Here is a 14,452-nt window from a genome sequence, read left to right as displayed (position 1 = left end):
GCAAAATACTAGTGAATCAAACCTAAAAACGTATGAAAAGGATTAAATGGTTTAACATCCAAAAATTAGTTAAGGTAATACAACATTATAAACAGAATAAAGAACAAAAACCCACATGATCATCTCAATAAATGAAAAAGCATTTAACAAAATCCAACACCCTTTTCATGATAAAAACACCCAAGAAACCAAGCACAGAAGGGAACTTCCTCACCCTGATAAAGGCCATCTATAAAAAACCCACAGCTAACATTATATGAAATTATGAAAGAATGAATGCCTTCCCTTACAATCACCAGCAAGATAAGGATATCTACCTTGGCCACTTCTACTCAACATTGTACTGGAGGTCCTAGCCAAGGCAATTAGACAAGAAAATAAAATTAAAGAAATACAAGTTGGACAACAAGAAGTAAAACTATCTCTAGTTGTAGATGATATAACCCTCTATATAGAAAATCCTAAGGAATCCATTAAAAAACCAACTGAAACTAACAATTAGGCCACGCATGGTGGTTCACGCCTGTAACCCCAGCACTTTGAGAGGCCAAAGTCGGGGAGATCACCTGAGGTCAGGAGTTCAAGACCAGCCTGACCAACATGGTGAAACCCCATCTCTACTAAAAATACAAAATTAGCCAGGCATGGTGGCACATGCCTGTAATCCCAGCTACTTGGGAGGCTGAGGCAGGAGAATCACTTGAACCCAGGAGGCGGAGGTTGCAGTGAGCCAAGATCACTCCATTGCACTCCAGCCTGGGCAACAAGAGTGAAACTGCCTCAAAAAAAAAACTAAACTAAACTAAACTAAACTAACAATTAAAACTAATAAATTCAGCAAAGTTTCAGAACACAAGAGTAACATACAAAATTAACTGTACGGTTGACCCTTGAACAATGTGAGGGTTAGGGATGTGGACCCCTCATGTAGTCGAAAATTTGTGTCTAACTTTTGACTCCCCCAAAACTTTTTTTTTTTTTTTTTTGAGATGGAGTCTTGCTCTGTTGCTCAGGCTGGAGTGTGGTGGCACCATCTCAGTTCACTACAGCCTCCGCCTTCCAGGTTCAAGTGATTCTCCTGCCTCAGCCTCCCAAGTAGCTGGGATTACAGGTATATGCCACCACTCCCAGATAATTTTGTATATTTAGTAGAGATGGGGTTTTGCCATGTTGGTCAAGCTGGTCTCAAACTCCTGACCTCAAGTGATCCATCCCCCCTTGGCCTCCCAAAGTGCTGGGATTACAGATGTGAGACACCACACCCAGCCAGCTCCCCACAAACTTAACCAACAAATAACCTCCTGTTGACTAGAAGCCTTACTGATAACGTAAGCAGTTGTTAACACATATTTTGTATATTATATATTATATGCTATATTCTCACAATAAAATAAGCTAGAGAAAAAATACTAAGAAAATCATAAGGAATAAAAAATATATTTACTATTAATTAAGTGGAAGCAGATCATCATAAAGGTCTTCATCTTCATCATCTTCACATTGAGTAGGCTGAGGAGGAGGAGGAAGAAGAGCGGTTGATCTTGATGTCATAGAGACAGTAGAGATAGGAGAAAATCCACATATAAGTAGACTCACAGAGTTCAAACCCATGTTGTTCAAGGGTCAACTACATTTACATACATTAGTAATGAACAATCCAAAAATGAAATAAGAAAACAATTTCATCTACAATAGTATCAAGAGAATAAAACACTTAAGGACAAATTTAACAAAAGTGCAAAAACTTAATCCTGAAAACTGCAAAAATCGCTGGAAGAAATTAAATATAAACACATCACATGTTCATGGATTGGAAAACAATATTGTTACAGTAGCAATACTGACCAAATTCATCTACAGATTCAATTCAATCCCTATCAAACTCCTAGCTAGATTTTTTTGCAGAAATTAACAAGCTGATCCTAAAATTCTTTTGAGATTTCAACAGATGCAGAATGGCCAAAACAATATTAAAAAATAACAAATTTGGAGAACTCCTACTTTCGTATTTCAAAACTTACTACAAACTACAGTAATCATAACAGTTTGGTACCAATCTAAGAACAGGAATATAGGTAAATGGAATAGAGTTGACAGTCAAGAAATAAACCCTCACATATTATGGTCAACTGATTTTCAATAAGGGTGCCAAGACCATCCATGGAAGAAGAGTCTTTTCAACAAATGTGCTGGAACAACTGGATGTCCACATGCAAAAAAAGTAAATTTGGACTCCTCCCTCACACCACACAGAAAATTAACTCAAAATGTACCACAGATTTAAATGTAAGAGCTAAAACTATAAAACTCTTAGAAGAAAATATGAGTACATTTTCATGACCTTGAGTAGGACAAAATCTTCTTAGATATGACACAAGGAACAACAACAATAACAACAAAAGTAGACTTCATCAAAACGAAAAGCTTCTGTTCTTCAAAGGATACCACAAGAGTGAGAGCAAACCCACAGAATGAGAGAAAATATTTACAAATCACCTATCTGACGAGGGACTTGCATCAAGCATATATAAAGAACTCTTACAACTCAATAAAAAGACAAGTCATCCAATTAAAATAGGATCAAGGACTTTAATAGACATTTTTCCAAAGAAGATATATACAAATGGCCAATGAATACACGAAAGATGCTCAACACTACTGGCCAACAGGGAATTGTAAATCAAAACCAAAATGAGATACCACTTTACACCAACTAGGCTGGCAATAATCAAAAAGACAGATAACAAATGTCAGCAAAGACATGGAGGAATTGGAACCCTGTGACACTGCAAATAGGCGTACTAAGTGGTGCGGCTACTGTGGAAAACAAAGCTTATGGTTAAACAGAGTTACCTAACAGTTGTCAGATAGTTACCACATGACCCAGCAATCCCACTCAAGTATAAACCCAAAAGAAATAAAAACACACCAATACACTAAAACATACGCACAAATGTCACATTAGTCGTAACAGCCAACAAATGGAAACAACCTAAATGTCTATCAACTGACAGACAAATAAAATGTGGTACAGATAGACAATGAAATGTTGTTCATCTGTAAAAAATGAATTAAATACTTATACATGTTACAACATGGGTGAACCTTGAAAACATTATGTTAAATGGAAGAAGCCCATCAAAAAGAGCACGTTATAAGATTCCAATCACAGGGGAGTCTAGAATAGGGAAATCTGTAGAGACAGAAAGTAGATGAGTGGTTGCCTAGGGTTGAGGGAAATGAAGATTTACAGTTAACTGGTAGAAGGTTTCTTTTGGGGCTGGCGAGAATTTTCTATAACTGATAATGGTGATAGCTGCACAACTTGGTGAGCACACTAAAAACTGCTGAACTGTACACTTTAAGTGGATGAAAGATAGCTCATTAAAGCCGATATACAAGAAATCCACTGGGATGTGTGGAGGCAGAGGCAGAAGGAGTGCGAGGAAGGCTTATGAAGGTCCAAGTCCTCATTTTTACATTGAGGATGCTTGTGTTGATAAACCAAGAACTGAGGGTTAGGTTTTTAAGTTATTTAGCTTAAACTGGAAGTGGTTGAAATGATAATATCCACAAGAAAAACTCAAGGCAAACTGTAACAGTGGTTGCCGCTGCAGAGGTTTAGGGGCAGCAGGAGAATGACTTGTTTTTCTGCTTTGGAGACAGTGTCTCACTCTGTCGCCCAGGCTGGAGTGCAGTGGCGCGATTTTGGCTCACTGCAACCTCCCCTCACAGATTCAAGTGATTCTCCTGCCTTAGCCTCCTGAGTAGCCGGGATTATAGGTGCCCACCACCACGCCTGGCTAAATTTTTTTTGTTTTTTTAGTAGAGACGCGGTTTTGCTATGTTGGCCAGGCTGGTCTCAAATTCCTGACCTCAAGTGATCTGCCCGCCTCGGCCTCCCAAAGTTCTGGGATGACAGGCGTGAGCCACGGTGCCCTGGCAGACTTTTTACTTTATACTTTTCTATAATATTTTAACGATTTCCGTCACATGCATGTCTATACTTTTTTTAAATTGTACAATTTTAAACAAAAGGTTAATTAATTATAACAGTAACTAATAATGATATATACTAAGTTGCCCTTCTCTGTATTGGTAAGATAGGGAAATAAAGGTACCAGAGGCTGGGCTCTGGCCGGGCTCAGGTGGCTCACACCTGTAATCCCAGCACTTTGGGAGGCCAAGGCAGGCAGATTACCTGAGGTCAGGAGTTCAAGACCAGCTTGGTCAACATGGTGGAACCCCATCTCTATTAAAAATACAAAAATTAGCCGGGCATGGTGGCGTGTGCCTGTAATCCCAGCTACTCAGGGGGCTGAAGCAGGAGAATTGCTTGAACCCAGGAGGCAGGTGTTGCAGTGAACTGAGATCACACCACTGTACACCAGCCTGGGCAACAGAGTGAGACTCCATCTCAAAGAAAAAAAAAAAAGGTACCAAAAACTAACAGTACTTAAATAAGAAAATCAGATTTTTTTTTAAGTGGTAAAAAATTAAATCTTGGAATCTAAATCCTTCACGTGAATATGTTTACCTATGGGAAGGCATTCAAGTAAGACCACAAAGAGAATGTTATAATTTTTTTTTTCCCCGAGATGGAGTCTTGCTGTCTCCCAGGCTGGAATGCAATGGATCTTGGCTCACTGCAACCTCCATCTCCAGAGTCCAAGTGATTCTCCTGCCTCAACCTCCACAGAAGCTGGAACTACAGGCACACACCACCACGACTGGCTAATTTGTGTATTTTTCGTAGAGATGGGGTTTCATCATGTTGGCCAGGCTGGTCTCGAACTCCTGACCTCAAGTGATCCACCCACCTCCCCCTCCCAAAGTGCTAGGATTACAAGGCTTGAGCCACTGCGCCCAGCCAAAAAAATTTTTTTTCAAAAAAGGCTTCATAGTCAAACCAAGCAGTTCGGCCACAGTCCCTTAATCTTTAAGATAAAAATATTTTCTTTTTATTCACCTGCAGGTTTCCAGACAGATTACACAAGAAAACTCAGGCTGAGAAGAAAATCTGTTTCAAGGACAGTGTTGATTAATTGGCTGCCCCATTTTTACAAGTTAATGGTCTACACCTGGTGAACATGTCACTCCCTTTTGGGACTTCCTATGACTCTGTGGCTCTGTCCGTGCTGTGTGACAGCCACAAGGCCACTGCTGCTGCAGCGAGCCTCCTCCTCCCTGAGGGCCCCTGCGCCTCCTACTGCACCTAGGCACCACCTCACTCCACTTCTCCACACACAGCAGGAGGCCTCACGTCATGGGTGCTGAGATCAGGTGTGGCAGCTCGCTTATTCCAGGCTTCACACCTGAAGCTTAGGTCTATTTGATCCTTTTCCTTCATGTGAGAGGAGAGTGGGAGCTGAGATTTTATGGTGAAAACCAAATAATGACAAGCATCATTTGCCTATTTGCAGGCGTACTATTTAAAGGTCAAATATTTATTATATGCAAGTTTCAAATATCACTCAGTTATACAAATGGCTAGTTCTACATATTCATTCTCAATGTTTTTCCTAAGGGAAAGTTTGGCCACACTTGCCGACCCCCTTGTGGCAGCTGGCCTCTGCACCGAGAGGGGCAGCCAGGGAGCCCAGTGACTCACTCCAACTATTGATATAATAGTCCCTCACGGGCAACTATTCACCAAGGTGCCAGGGCCTGCCTCCCCATCAGAACCAGTGAGTTACAGTGAGTGGCACAGTGAATCTACATCTCTGCAGCGGATCCTGGGCTTTGCCCGCAGGCCACTTCTCGCCTCGCAGCTGGAGCTCAGCAGGCTGGTCCCAGGGCCACCCTGCACTCACTCACCTGCCACTTGTTCTTCCACCAGGTGTTCCAGGGGCAGCCGGATGGAGTCGTGTTCCACCGAGGAAGTAATGAAATGGGGCTTGGCCCCCTTCACAGGGCTGTGGTGCCCACCCGTGTGTCCCTTTGAGGTCTGGTTTGCGTGGAAATGTTTCACCACAGAATGGATTACTAAATTATTTGACTGCAGAGATACAGCAAAAAAAGCATTTACAAAAACTGTGCTGAGGTAAGGGTCAGAGCAACAATTTCTGTTACTTAATTTCTTTTGTGGCTAACATCAAAAAAGCTTCAAAGAAATTCAACTTCCTGAGTTGGACCTTTTGAAAGATTTGGGGTTTTCCAAAATTCATAAACATGAGATTCATTTCCAGTCAATCATGTCTGTTTTATTGTTAAGCAATATTATTAATTTTTAAGAATTTGTATAAATGTGTTGTTATAAGTGCAGTTTGGTTATATGCATAGAATATTATGAATTTTTAAATTTTATAAATCTGCCATAAAGAGTATTTTGTCCAGCCACCCACTATTGGTGGGAGTATAAATTGGTACAACCTCTACTGTGGGCCATTTATCACATCTACCAAATGAGCCACATGACCCAGCAATTCTAGTTCTTGGACTTTTTCCTACAGCGACATTCACAGTGAAACAAAACAGTGTGTATAAAGGTTACTTATTAATATTAAGTGCAGCACTGTTTGTTACAGCAAAACCTTGGAAAGCCCTTAAATATCTATCAATTAGGGATGAAAAGGAATGATTCCAGGGCAACAATGACGGGGAAACCTTTATGGAAATAACAGTGCAAAGCAGTTTCTTTACATAGTACATTACAAAAATCCTATCAGCCACCTGGAATTTACTTAAAGGATATATACTAATTATCTCGAGCTAGTATGCAATATAGCAAGACCACACATTACTCTTTCTTTCTGAGACAGGGTCTCGCTCTCTTGCCCAGGATGGAGTGCAACAGCATGATCATAGCTCACTGCAGCCTTGAATTCCTGGGTTCAAATGATGCTGCCACCTCAGCTTCCCTAGTAGCTGGGACTACAGGTGAACACCACCACGCCCAGCTAATTTTTTTTTTTCTTTGTAGAGGTGGACTCTCCCTATGTTGCTCAGGCAGGTCTCAAACTCCTGGGCTCAACCAACCCTCCTGCCTTGGCCTCCTAAAGTACTGGGATTACAGACATGAGCCACCACACCTGGCCTACTCTTTCTTTAAATGAAAATGTAGCAAAAAGGCATCACTTTCTGTGCATTTTATTATAACTCACAGTTAAAAGAATGTGAGTGTGTTCAGAAGCTTTACCTCGGTGCCCCCGGAAGTGAAGATTATATCTTGAGGTTTCCCCCCTATCATCTTCGCGAGGCTTTCCCGAGCTGCATTTATAATATCCTTGGCCTTTCTTCCTTGAGGGACCAAAAAGGAAATTCATTAACATTGCTTCACCAAGCTCAATCAACGCATCTAAAAGGACAACCAAATACAAAGGAATAAGAGGTCTGCATGGGCCGTTCTAAGACAAAACCTGGCCCCTTAACGTGAGTACAGCAAAACGCTACAACCTAGACACAACCCGGCAAAGGGGCGGCCGAGACAGCAGCGAACCAGGGACCAAACTGAGAGTTATTAACTCCATGAGACCCAGAAACAAGTATGGGAGCCTGGCTAAGAACCTCGATGTCCCCCAAGATGTGGCTTTCTTCTTACTGGATGCTAGAGGGAGGGAAGCTGTGGCCATCTCCCTTGCTTCCCATTCATCAAGAGAGGAGAATGAAAGGATGGAATGAGTTGCAAACAACAAAAATAAGCAAAAACGGAACTCATGACTCCTCAATACGAAGTCCAGTGCCATATCTCATTTTCCATGTCGCCCACAGCGTACCTGGGCTACGAAGGTTACTGTCTCAGGGACACACCTGCTTTCAAACAGGGCTATGCATCCGGCCATCACCCAGTTTCACTGGCTAGAAGGAAAACACAGGAACCATGCTTGATGGGGCAAAGAAAGAAAGGCTCTGGCATGGGAATTCCAAAAGTTTCAGTGACCATTCTTAGTGTACACACCAGGAGTCCCCAAACTTTTTTGACCATTCAGTCTTATTAAAAAAAAAAAAAATTGAACAGGCACCACTAAAACATATACTATTACAAGACATCATAAAAAAGAGAAATATAGAAAGCTGAGGTAAAATAAATATGCAAAGTAATTCTGCTGCTCCTTAACGCTACTGTATAGATGTCAGTTTTAGTAGCAGTTTCCTAAACACCTAAGTGGTATTTAGGAAAACTCCATCATTTTTCTTGGTGACACTAAAAGTCACCGTAATAAACTGTCACCCTCACTCTCAGCCTTCCCTCTCTCAGTGATAATGGTTTGGCTGCGTCCCCACCCAAATCTCATCTTGAATTGTTGCTCCCATCATTCCCACGTCATCAGAGGGACCCGGTGGGAGGTAACTGAATCACGGCGGCAGTTCTTTCCCATGCTATTCTCCTGATAGTGTATCAGTCCCATGAAATCTGATGATTTTATAAAGGGGAGCTCCCCTGCACACACTCTCTTCTCTGCCGCCACGTAAGACATGACTTTGCTCCTCTTTCGCCTTCCTCCGTGATTGTGAGACCTCCCCAGCCAAGGGAAACTGTGAGTCAATTAAACCTCTTTCCTTTATAAATTACCCAGTCTCAGGTGCATCTTTATTACCAGCATGAGAACAGACTAATACACTCAGGAAATGGCAACTCCATCCCTCAGCAGCCCAGGGCAAAAGCGTGGGCTCTTTCCCTTTTCATTCCCCGCCAGTTAATCCACCAGCAAATGCTGTAGGCTCTGTGTTCAAAAGATGTTCCAAACCTGACTCTGCCTCTCCACCGCCCAGCCACCGACCAAGCCAAGGCCACTGCTGTGATGTTCTCCTAGCAGGCCCCCACCAGGGTCCATTCTCCACATAGTGGACAAAGTAATGCCTCAAAAACCCAAATACATTTTGGGCACCGTGCTTCGTCCCTCCCCCAGCAGGGTGCTGAGTACACAGCTGGTGCTCAGTCATTGCTGCTTACATCAGCGGTTTCCAAAACCCCAAGGGCCTCTCACGAGGTCCACAAAGTCAAAACTGTTTTCATGATGATACTAAGAGATAAATTGCCTTTTTCATGCTCCTTTTGTCACAGGTATATGGTGAAGCTTCCAGAGGCTTCCGTCACTATGTGACTGCAGTGGGCTGGACGGGGAGGTCTGAGCACCAGCTGTCTTCCAGCAACAGGCAGTAAAGAGACTTCCACACGCACAACAGTGCGACGCTCACTAGGTTTCTTCTGTTTTGCCGAAGATAGTTTATTTTTCATAAAAATTCATGAATGCTGAGCTTATTTTCAGGGTTTTTGTTTGTTTGTTTTGCTATTATAAGCAAGACTGTGATAAATATCTTAGGTATGTAAAATCTTTCCCCACATCTTCAGCATTTTCCTTAAAATAAATTTCCCTCAAAGACTTTAGATAATAATATTTAGGCCGGGCGTGGTGGCTCACACCTGTAATCCCAGCACTGTGGGAGGCCAAGGTGGGTGGATCACAAGGTCAGGAGTTCAAGACCAGCCTGGCCAAGATGGTGAAACCCCGTCTCTACTAAAAATACAAAAATTAGCCAGGCATGGTGGCACGTGCCTCTAGTCCCAGCTACTTGGGAGGCTGAGGCAGGAGAATCGCTTGAATCCGGGAGGCAGAGATTACAGTGACCCGAGATTGCACCACTGCACTCCAGCCTGGGCGAGAGTGAGACTCAGTCTCAAAATAATAATAATAATAAAAAAAATTATTAAATAATGTTTAAATAAAAATATTGTGAAAATAATTAAACCACTCCATAAATTGATTTTTTTTCTTTTGCATTTCTATCTGAGTAGCAACAGAAAGTAAACTGCAACACTTTTGAGTTTATGGTTCTTAATTTGTGGCAACAAAGGCTATCGAGGAAACCTAAAAGCCACTGCCAGGCTTCATTCAGGTCCAGAACATGATTTCTCCCTGAGAGCGATTCCCAGACTTTTTCATGAGACAATGCCTGTCATCGGCATTTAATTATTCTCCATATTTTCAAGTTTAATACGTCAGAAATTTCAATTTTACTAGAGGAGAGACTGGATACAAGGCAATGTGCAGAAGATTAGCCAGAATAGACCAACAAATAAGTTAATGAATGACTAGTATCTGAGCTGAAGGGCTTTGTTATTAAGTTGCTGAGAAATGTTTAATAAGCAAATGGATATGAGAACATATTAAACCTGTAAATGGTACACAAGTGTTACTAAATCGTATGGCCTGGCAATATTCTGTTTGAAGTTATTTTAGTTCATCATAATCCACAGTTAACATAGTTTATCTTCATTATCCCTAATAAACATTAAATAAGAAAGGTAAGACTTTAGCTTGCTCATCTGTCTGAAAAACAGAATGTAACTCTGTCATATAACTGACTTGAAGCAAATTATTCTCCAAAACCTCCAGTTTAATGCTCTACATTACAATAAGAATAAATTGGAAACAAATAAGAATATTCATAACTAAAGTAATTAATGAAAAAGTAATTTTCATCTTTAAAAAGGGCCAGGATTATATGTTATCCTGATGACCTAAAAGACATATTTTGCAAATTCTGTAAGGATTGACTGAGCTAGATCTGTGAAGTGCTCCACAGGTGCTACTGACTGCTACTTCAAGGAACTCTCAGTAGACACCTTTCTCATCTGGGAAAGGGTGACAGGACAGCATGTTAAAGATTAAACATTAAAGGTTAAAGACTACAGTATCGACAAGGCTCAGCTTACAAATGGGGACTTCTCAGAAAAGAAACTATCAAAAATTATAGCTAAAGATTTGCAGCTAACAGAAACCTATTCAAAACAAAGCCGTCACATGTGGGTGTGCAATTTCTCTAAGAGCGCCCCATCCCCATTATCTCCCATCTGTGAACACGTGCATCTTCTAGAATTACCTGCTGAATACGGGCTGCTGGGATTTCCCCAGGCTTCCCACATGGCCTCGGTCATGGCCTGGATAACTTCTGGCTCCAGGGGAGTGGTTGCATTATAGTCCATATAAACTTTCCTGAAGGAAAGAAAGCAAAGACACCCATTAAGGAAAAGGTGATGGCATATGGGAAATACGGCTGCTCTGTGTCTATCCCATCAGCAAGGGCAAATAATGTCAAGGGCACGGCGGTCCTCTGCATAAGCACTGCAGGCATCCACAAGCTGCACTTGGGAATCTCCAGATCCGCACTACTTATGGAAAATGTATGCATAATTTCTAATAACCTAGTTTTTGTCAATTTATTTTATAATTGATAGGACTTGGATTTTCATTTAGGTTTTCAAAATTTCTTTCTAGCAAGGTGCAGTGGATCGTGCCTGTAGTCCCAGCCACGGGGGAGGCTGAGGAGGAATGACCTCTTGAGGCCAGAAGTCTGAGGCTGCAGTGAGCTATGATGGTGCCTATGCATAGCCACTACACTCCAGCCTGGGCAACACAGCCAGACCCAGTCTCTAATAACAAACACTCTTTCTACCCCTTGGTAGGATTAATGGTCTGCTGGGCCCAGATTACCCATCTGACTGCTGTAAAGGGCAGATCACCAGCCTCTTCCTTATGGAAGGAGGGGAACAGCTGCACATTCCCAAGGGAACTTTCCTGTCTGCTGTTTTAACTTCATCAGAGGTTCACCTTATTTCCCCACACCCATTTTTGCGATGGCCTGTGGGGCTGGTGGTGACCTGGGCTTCTCCCTGGGGCAGGTGAACTTTGGCCCCAGACCTTGCACTTTCAGTTTCTTTGCCCAGAAAGACTACATGCCCTGCCCCCACCTTACTTTTTTAGGTCTTTGTCCCAATTTAGTCCTCTTGTGAGACCCCCTGCCCCGCAGCTCTGTTTAAAACTACAGCTGGCTGGGCGTGGTGGCTCAGGCCTATAATCCCAGCACTTTGGGAGGTCAAGGCAGGCGGATCACTTGAGGTTAGGAGTTTGAGACCAGCCTGGCCAACATGGTGAAACTCCCTCTCTACTAAAAATGCAAACATTAGCCCTACTAGGGAGGCTGGGGCAGGAGAATTGCTTGAACCGAGGAGGTGGAGGTTGCTGTGAGCCGAGATCATGCCACTGCGCTCTAGCCTGGGCAACAGAGTGAGACTCCATCTCAAAAAAAATAAATAAAAATAAATAAATAAACCCACAAAACTGCAGCCACCTATGTCCCTCCCTCCCCAGCCTCCAGGTCCCCTTCCCGCCTTCCTTTCCGGGCAGCACCATGATCTGACACACTAGACTTGCTCCCTTACTGTCTACCTTAAGAGAGTGACAGAAGTATGGCTCATGGGCATGGGGGCTCTGTTTTTCTCACTGCCCTGTCACCAGTGCTGAAGCCCATGGTTGCCACACAACAGGGGCCTGATTTTTATAAGATGAGAAAATAGATGCCACAGAAAGTACAAATTCCCTGAAAGATCCCTCACTAAGTAAAATTTATCTGTATATCTTTTTACTAATATCCAAAACCTTCGAAAGCCTTTAGAAAAATGTGTAGTAGTAGTCCTGCCTGATATTAATTTACCTAGTTTTTAAATAAAAAGTGCCTACACCAATCCACATGAAAACCCAGATACAATGACTAACTATGGCTGTTAAGCCACTGAGTGTGGACAGAATGTGCATTAGTTGTAATGAAGCATCTTTTCTGTTCAAAATCATCAACAGGCTGTGCCCTGTGGCTCATGCCTGTAATCTGGGCACTTTGGGAGGCCAAGGCGGGCAGATCACCTGAGGTCAGGAGTTCAAGGTCAGCCTGGCCAACATGGCAAAACCCCATCTCTACTAAAAATACAATAAAATTAGCTGGACGTGGTGGCACGTGCCTGTAATCCCAGCTACTTGGGAGGCTGAGACAGGAGAATCGTTTGAATCCAGGCAGTGGATGTTGCAGTGAGCCAAGACTGCACCACTGCACTCCAGCCTGGGTGACAGAGTGAGACTCCATCTCAATTAAAAAAAAAAAATCACTCAATAGGTACAAGGCTTTGACAAGTTTGACTTGCCATCCTTTACCACTCTGGTACTAGTATTAATAGTCCTAGGAATCCCCCAGCCCGGCTTGACTTTGCATGTGTCCTTAAATCTGTTTTTCTTTCCTATAAATAAGCATCCAAAGTACCTTAGGCTAGCTGGTGTTTGTTGAGCGACTATAGCTCTTCAATCTGCTGCTGGGCTGAACAAATCTATGGCTCGAATTTCAGATTAATACTTTACACATTCCTTTGCTTCATTATTTGCTGCTTCCTTAAAATGCTATCAGTATTGGATGAGCAGGCTCAAGTTTGTTAGCTTCATAACTAAAAAATAAAAAGTCTTGGGAATCTCGCTCCACTGATTCCCTAGGGGATATTTTCCCAGATCCCTTCACTTTGTTCCAACCAAGGTAGAACGCCAAATGTGTGTGCTTTAGGCCTGGACCCCTCATATCCTAAGCATGGGTAGCGAATGAGCTCACAAAAATGAAAAAGAGGGGTCTGGAAAGAGAAGACACACAAACCGGAAAATGCATACCCCTGCCTCCTGCCCTTCTCGGACTTAACTAGTCTGGACACCACGTGCTCCGGGTCTCCGCGCTTCTCAGCGGTGGCTTTCCCCAGTTTCCAGCGGCTGGGCCAGTAGCCTGGGAGAACCCTTGATTCCCTTTCACCTGTCCCAGTGCACAAGCTTCCTACCAACGCATCCGTTTCTGGGTGCACACCACATCTCCCTCCTAGGTTGCTACAAGATCCCCAACTGGCTTCCCGGCTTCCTCTCGTCCCACGCCTACCCGCGCCCCTACTTTCTAGGAAGCAGCCAGAAGGGCTCCTTCAAAACACTTAAATTGCATCGCCCCGTGATCAACCTCCGAGGCCCCATAAGTCTCCGAATGAACCCCAAAGTTCTTCCCGGGCTCAGGGGCTCTGCCGGGTCACCTCCGACAAGTTCCCTGCCCTTCGCATCTGCTGTACCCTCTTCCTGGCAGGCTCTGCTTCCCCAGAACCTGCAAACCTCGCCCCTGGAAGTCACTCGGGTTTCGGCCCCAAATTCACCTCTCCGTGGGCCCTTCCGGGGCCACAGCTCGCACCTGCTCCTCCTCGAAGCTCGCATCCCTGACTTAGGCCGACCTCGCGGACATCCCCGCGCGGGACGCCCCACGCGAGAGCGGCCACAGGCCGGCAGCCCCCTTCGTCCTCCCGCGCGGGACAATCGGCGACGGGCGCCGGCCGCTCCCCGCCCCTCTCCTGAAGGCGCGCACCTCTCCGGCGAGTTGTGTTTCCCGCAGCCGCTGGGCTTACTCGCCGCGGGTGCCGGTGCATCCCTCCCCGGCGCCACGGCCTCCTCCATCTCCGCCCCACTGCTGCCGGGTCTCCAGCCTCCTTCCCGCGGAGCGCTACAAGTCCCGAGCGCCGCGGAGGAAGCGGGGCCGCGACGCCCGGGCGCGCCCGGATTGGCTGAGCGAAGCACCCCCAGCCAATCCGCCCGCTTCACAGGGCCGCCGAGCCCCCAGCGGGGAGGCGGGGCTGCGCGGGGTCAGGTGACGGGTGGGGGCGGGGCATAGC

The 14,452-nt window shown here is 44.2% G+C and overlaps 1 protein-coding gene across 6 annotated transcripts in view; it reads right to left on the bottom strand.

Moving 5' to 3' along the window:
- Nucleotides 1-14,452, bottom strand: part of SCLY (selenocysteine lyase) — a 42,226-nt gene that overhangs the window by 24,181 nt on the left and 3,593 nt on the right. For 2 of the 6 annotated variants that reach the window (XM_030802562.1, XM_030802566.1), the window contains exons 1-4: nucleotides 14,149-14,398; nucleotides 10,825-10,937; nucleotides 7,139-7,239; nucleotides 5,818-5,998 (exon numbers count right to left, since the gene is read on the bottom strand). In XM_030802562.1, coding sequence (XP_030658422.1) covers nucleotides 5,818-5,998; nucleotides 7,139-7,239; nucleotides 10,825-10,937; nucleotides 14,149-14,237 — 484 coding nt within the window. In that variant the 5' untranslated portion in view covers nucleotides 14,238-14,398. Of the gene's footprint in view, nucleotides 1-5,817; nucleotides 5,999-7,138; nucleotides 7,240-10,824; nucleotides 10,938-13,942; nucleotides 14,018-14,148; nucleotides 14,399-14,452 lie in introns of those variants that run through there. The other 4 variants (XM_030802567.1, XM_030802563.1, XM_030802564.1 and 1 more) reach the window with 4 other exon arrangements.

This window comes from Nomascus leucogenys, chromosome 22a (genome assembly GCF_006542625.1).
Source record: "Nomascus leucogenys isolate Asia chromosome 22a, Asia_NLE_v1, whole genome shotgun sequence".
NCBI lineage: Eukaryota > Metazoa > Chordata > Mammalia > Primates > Hylobatidae > Nomascus > Nomascus leucogenys.
This window is presented reverse-complemented; position numbering and strand designations above follow the sequence as displayed.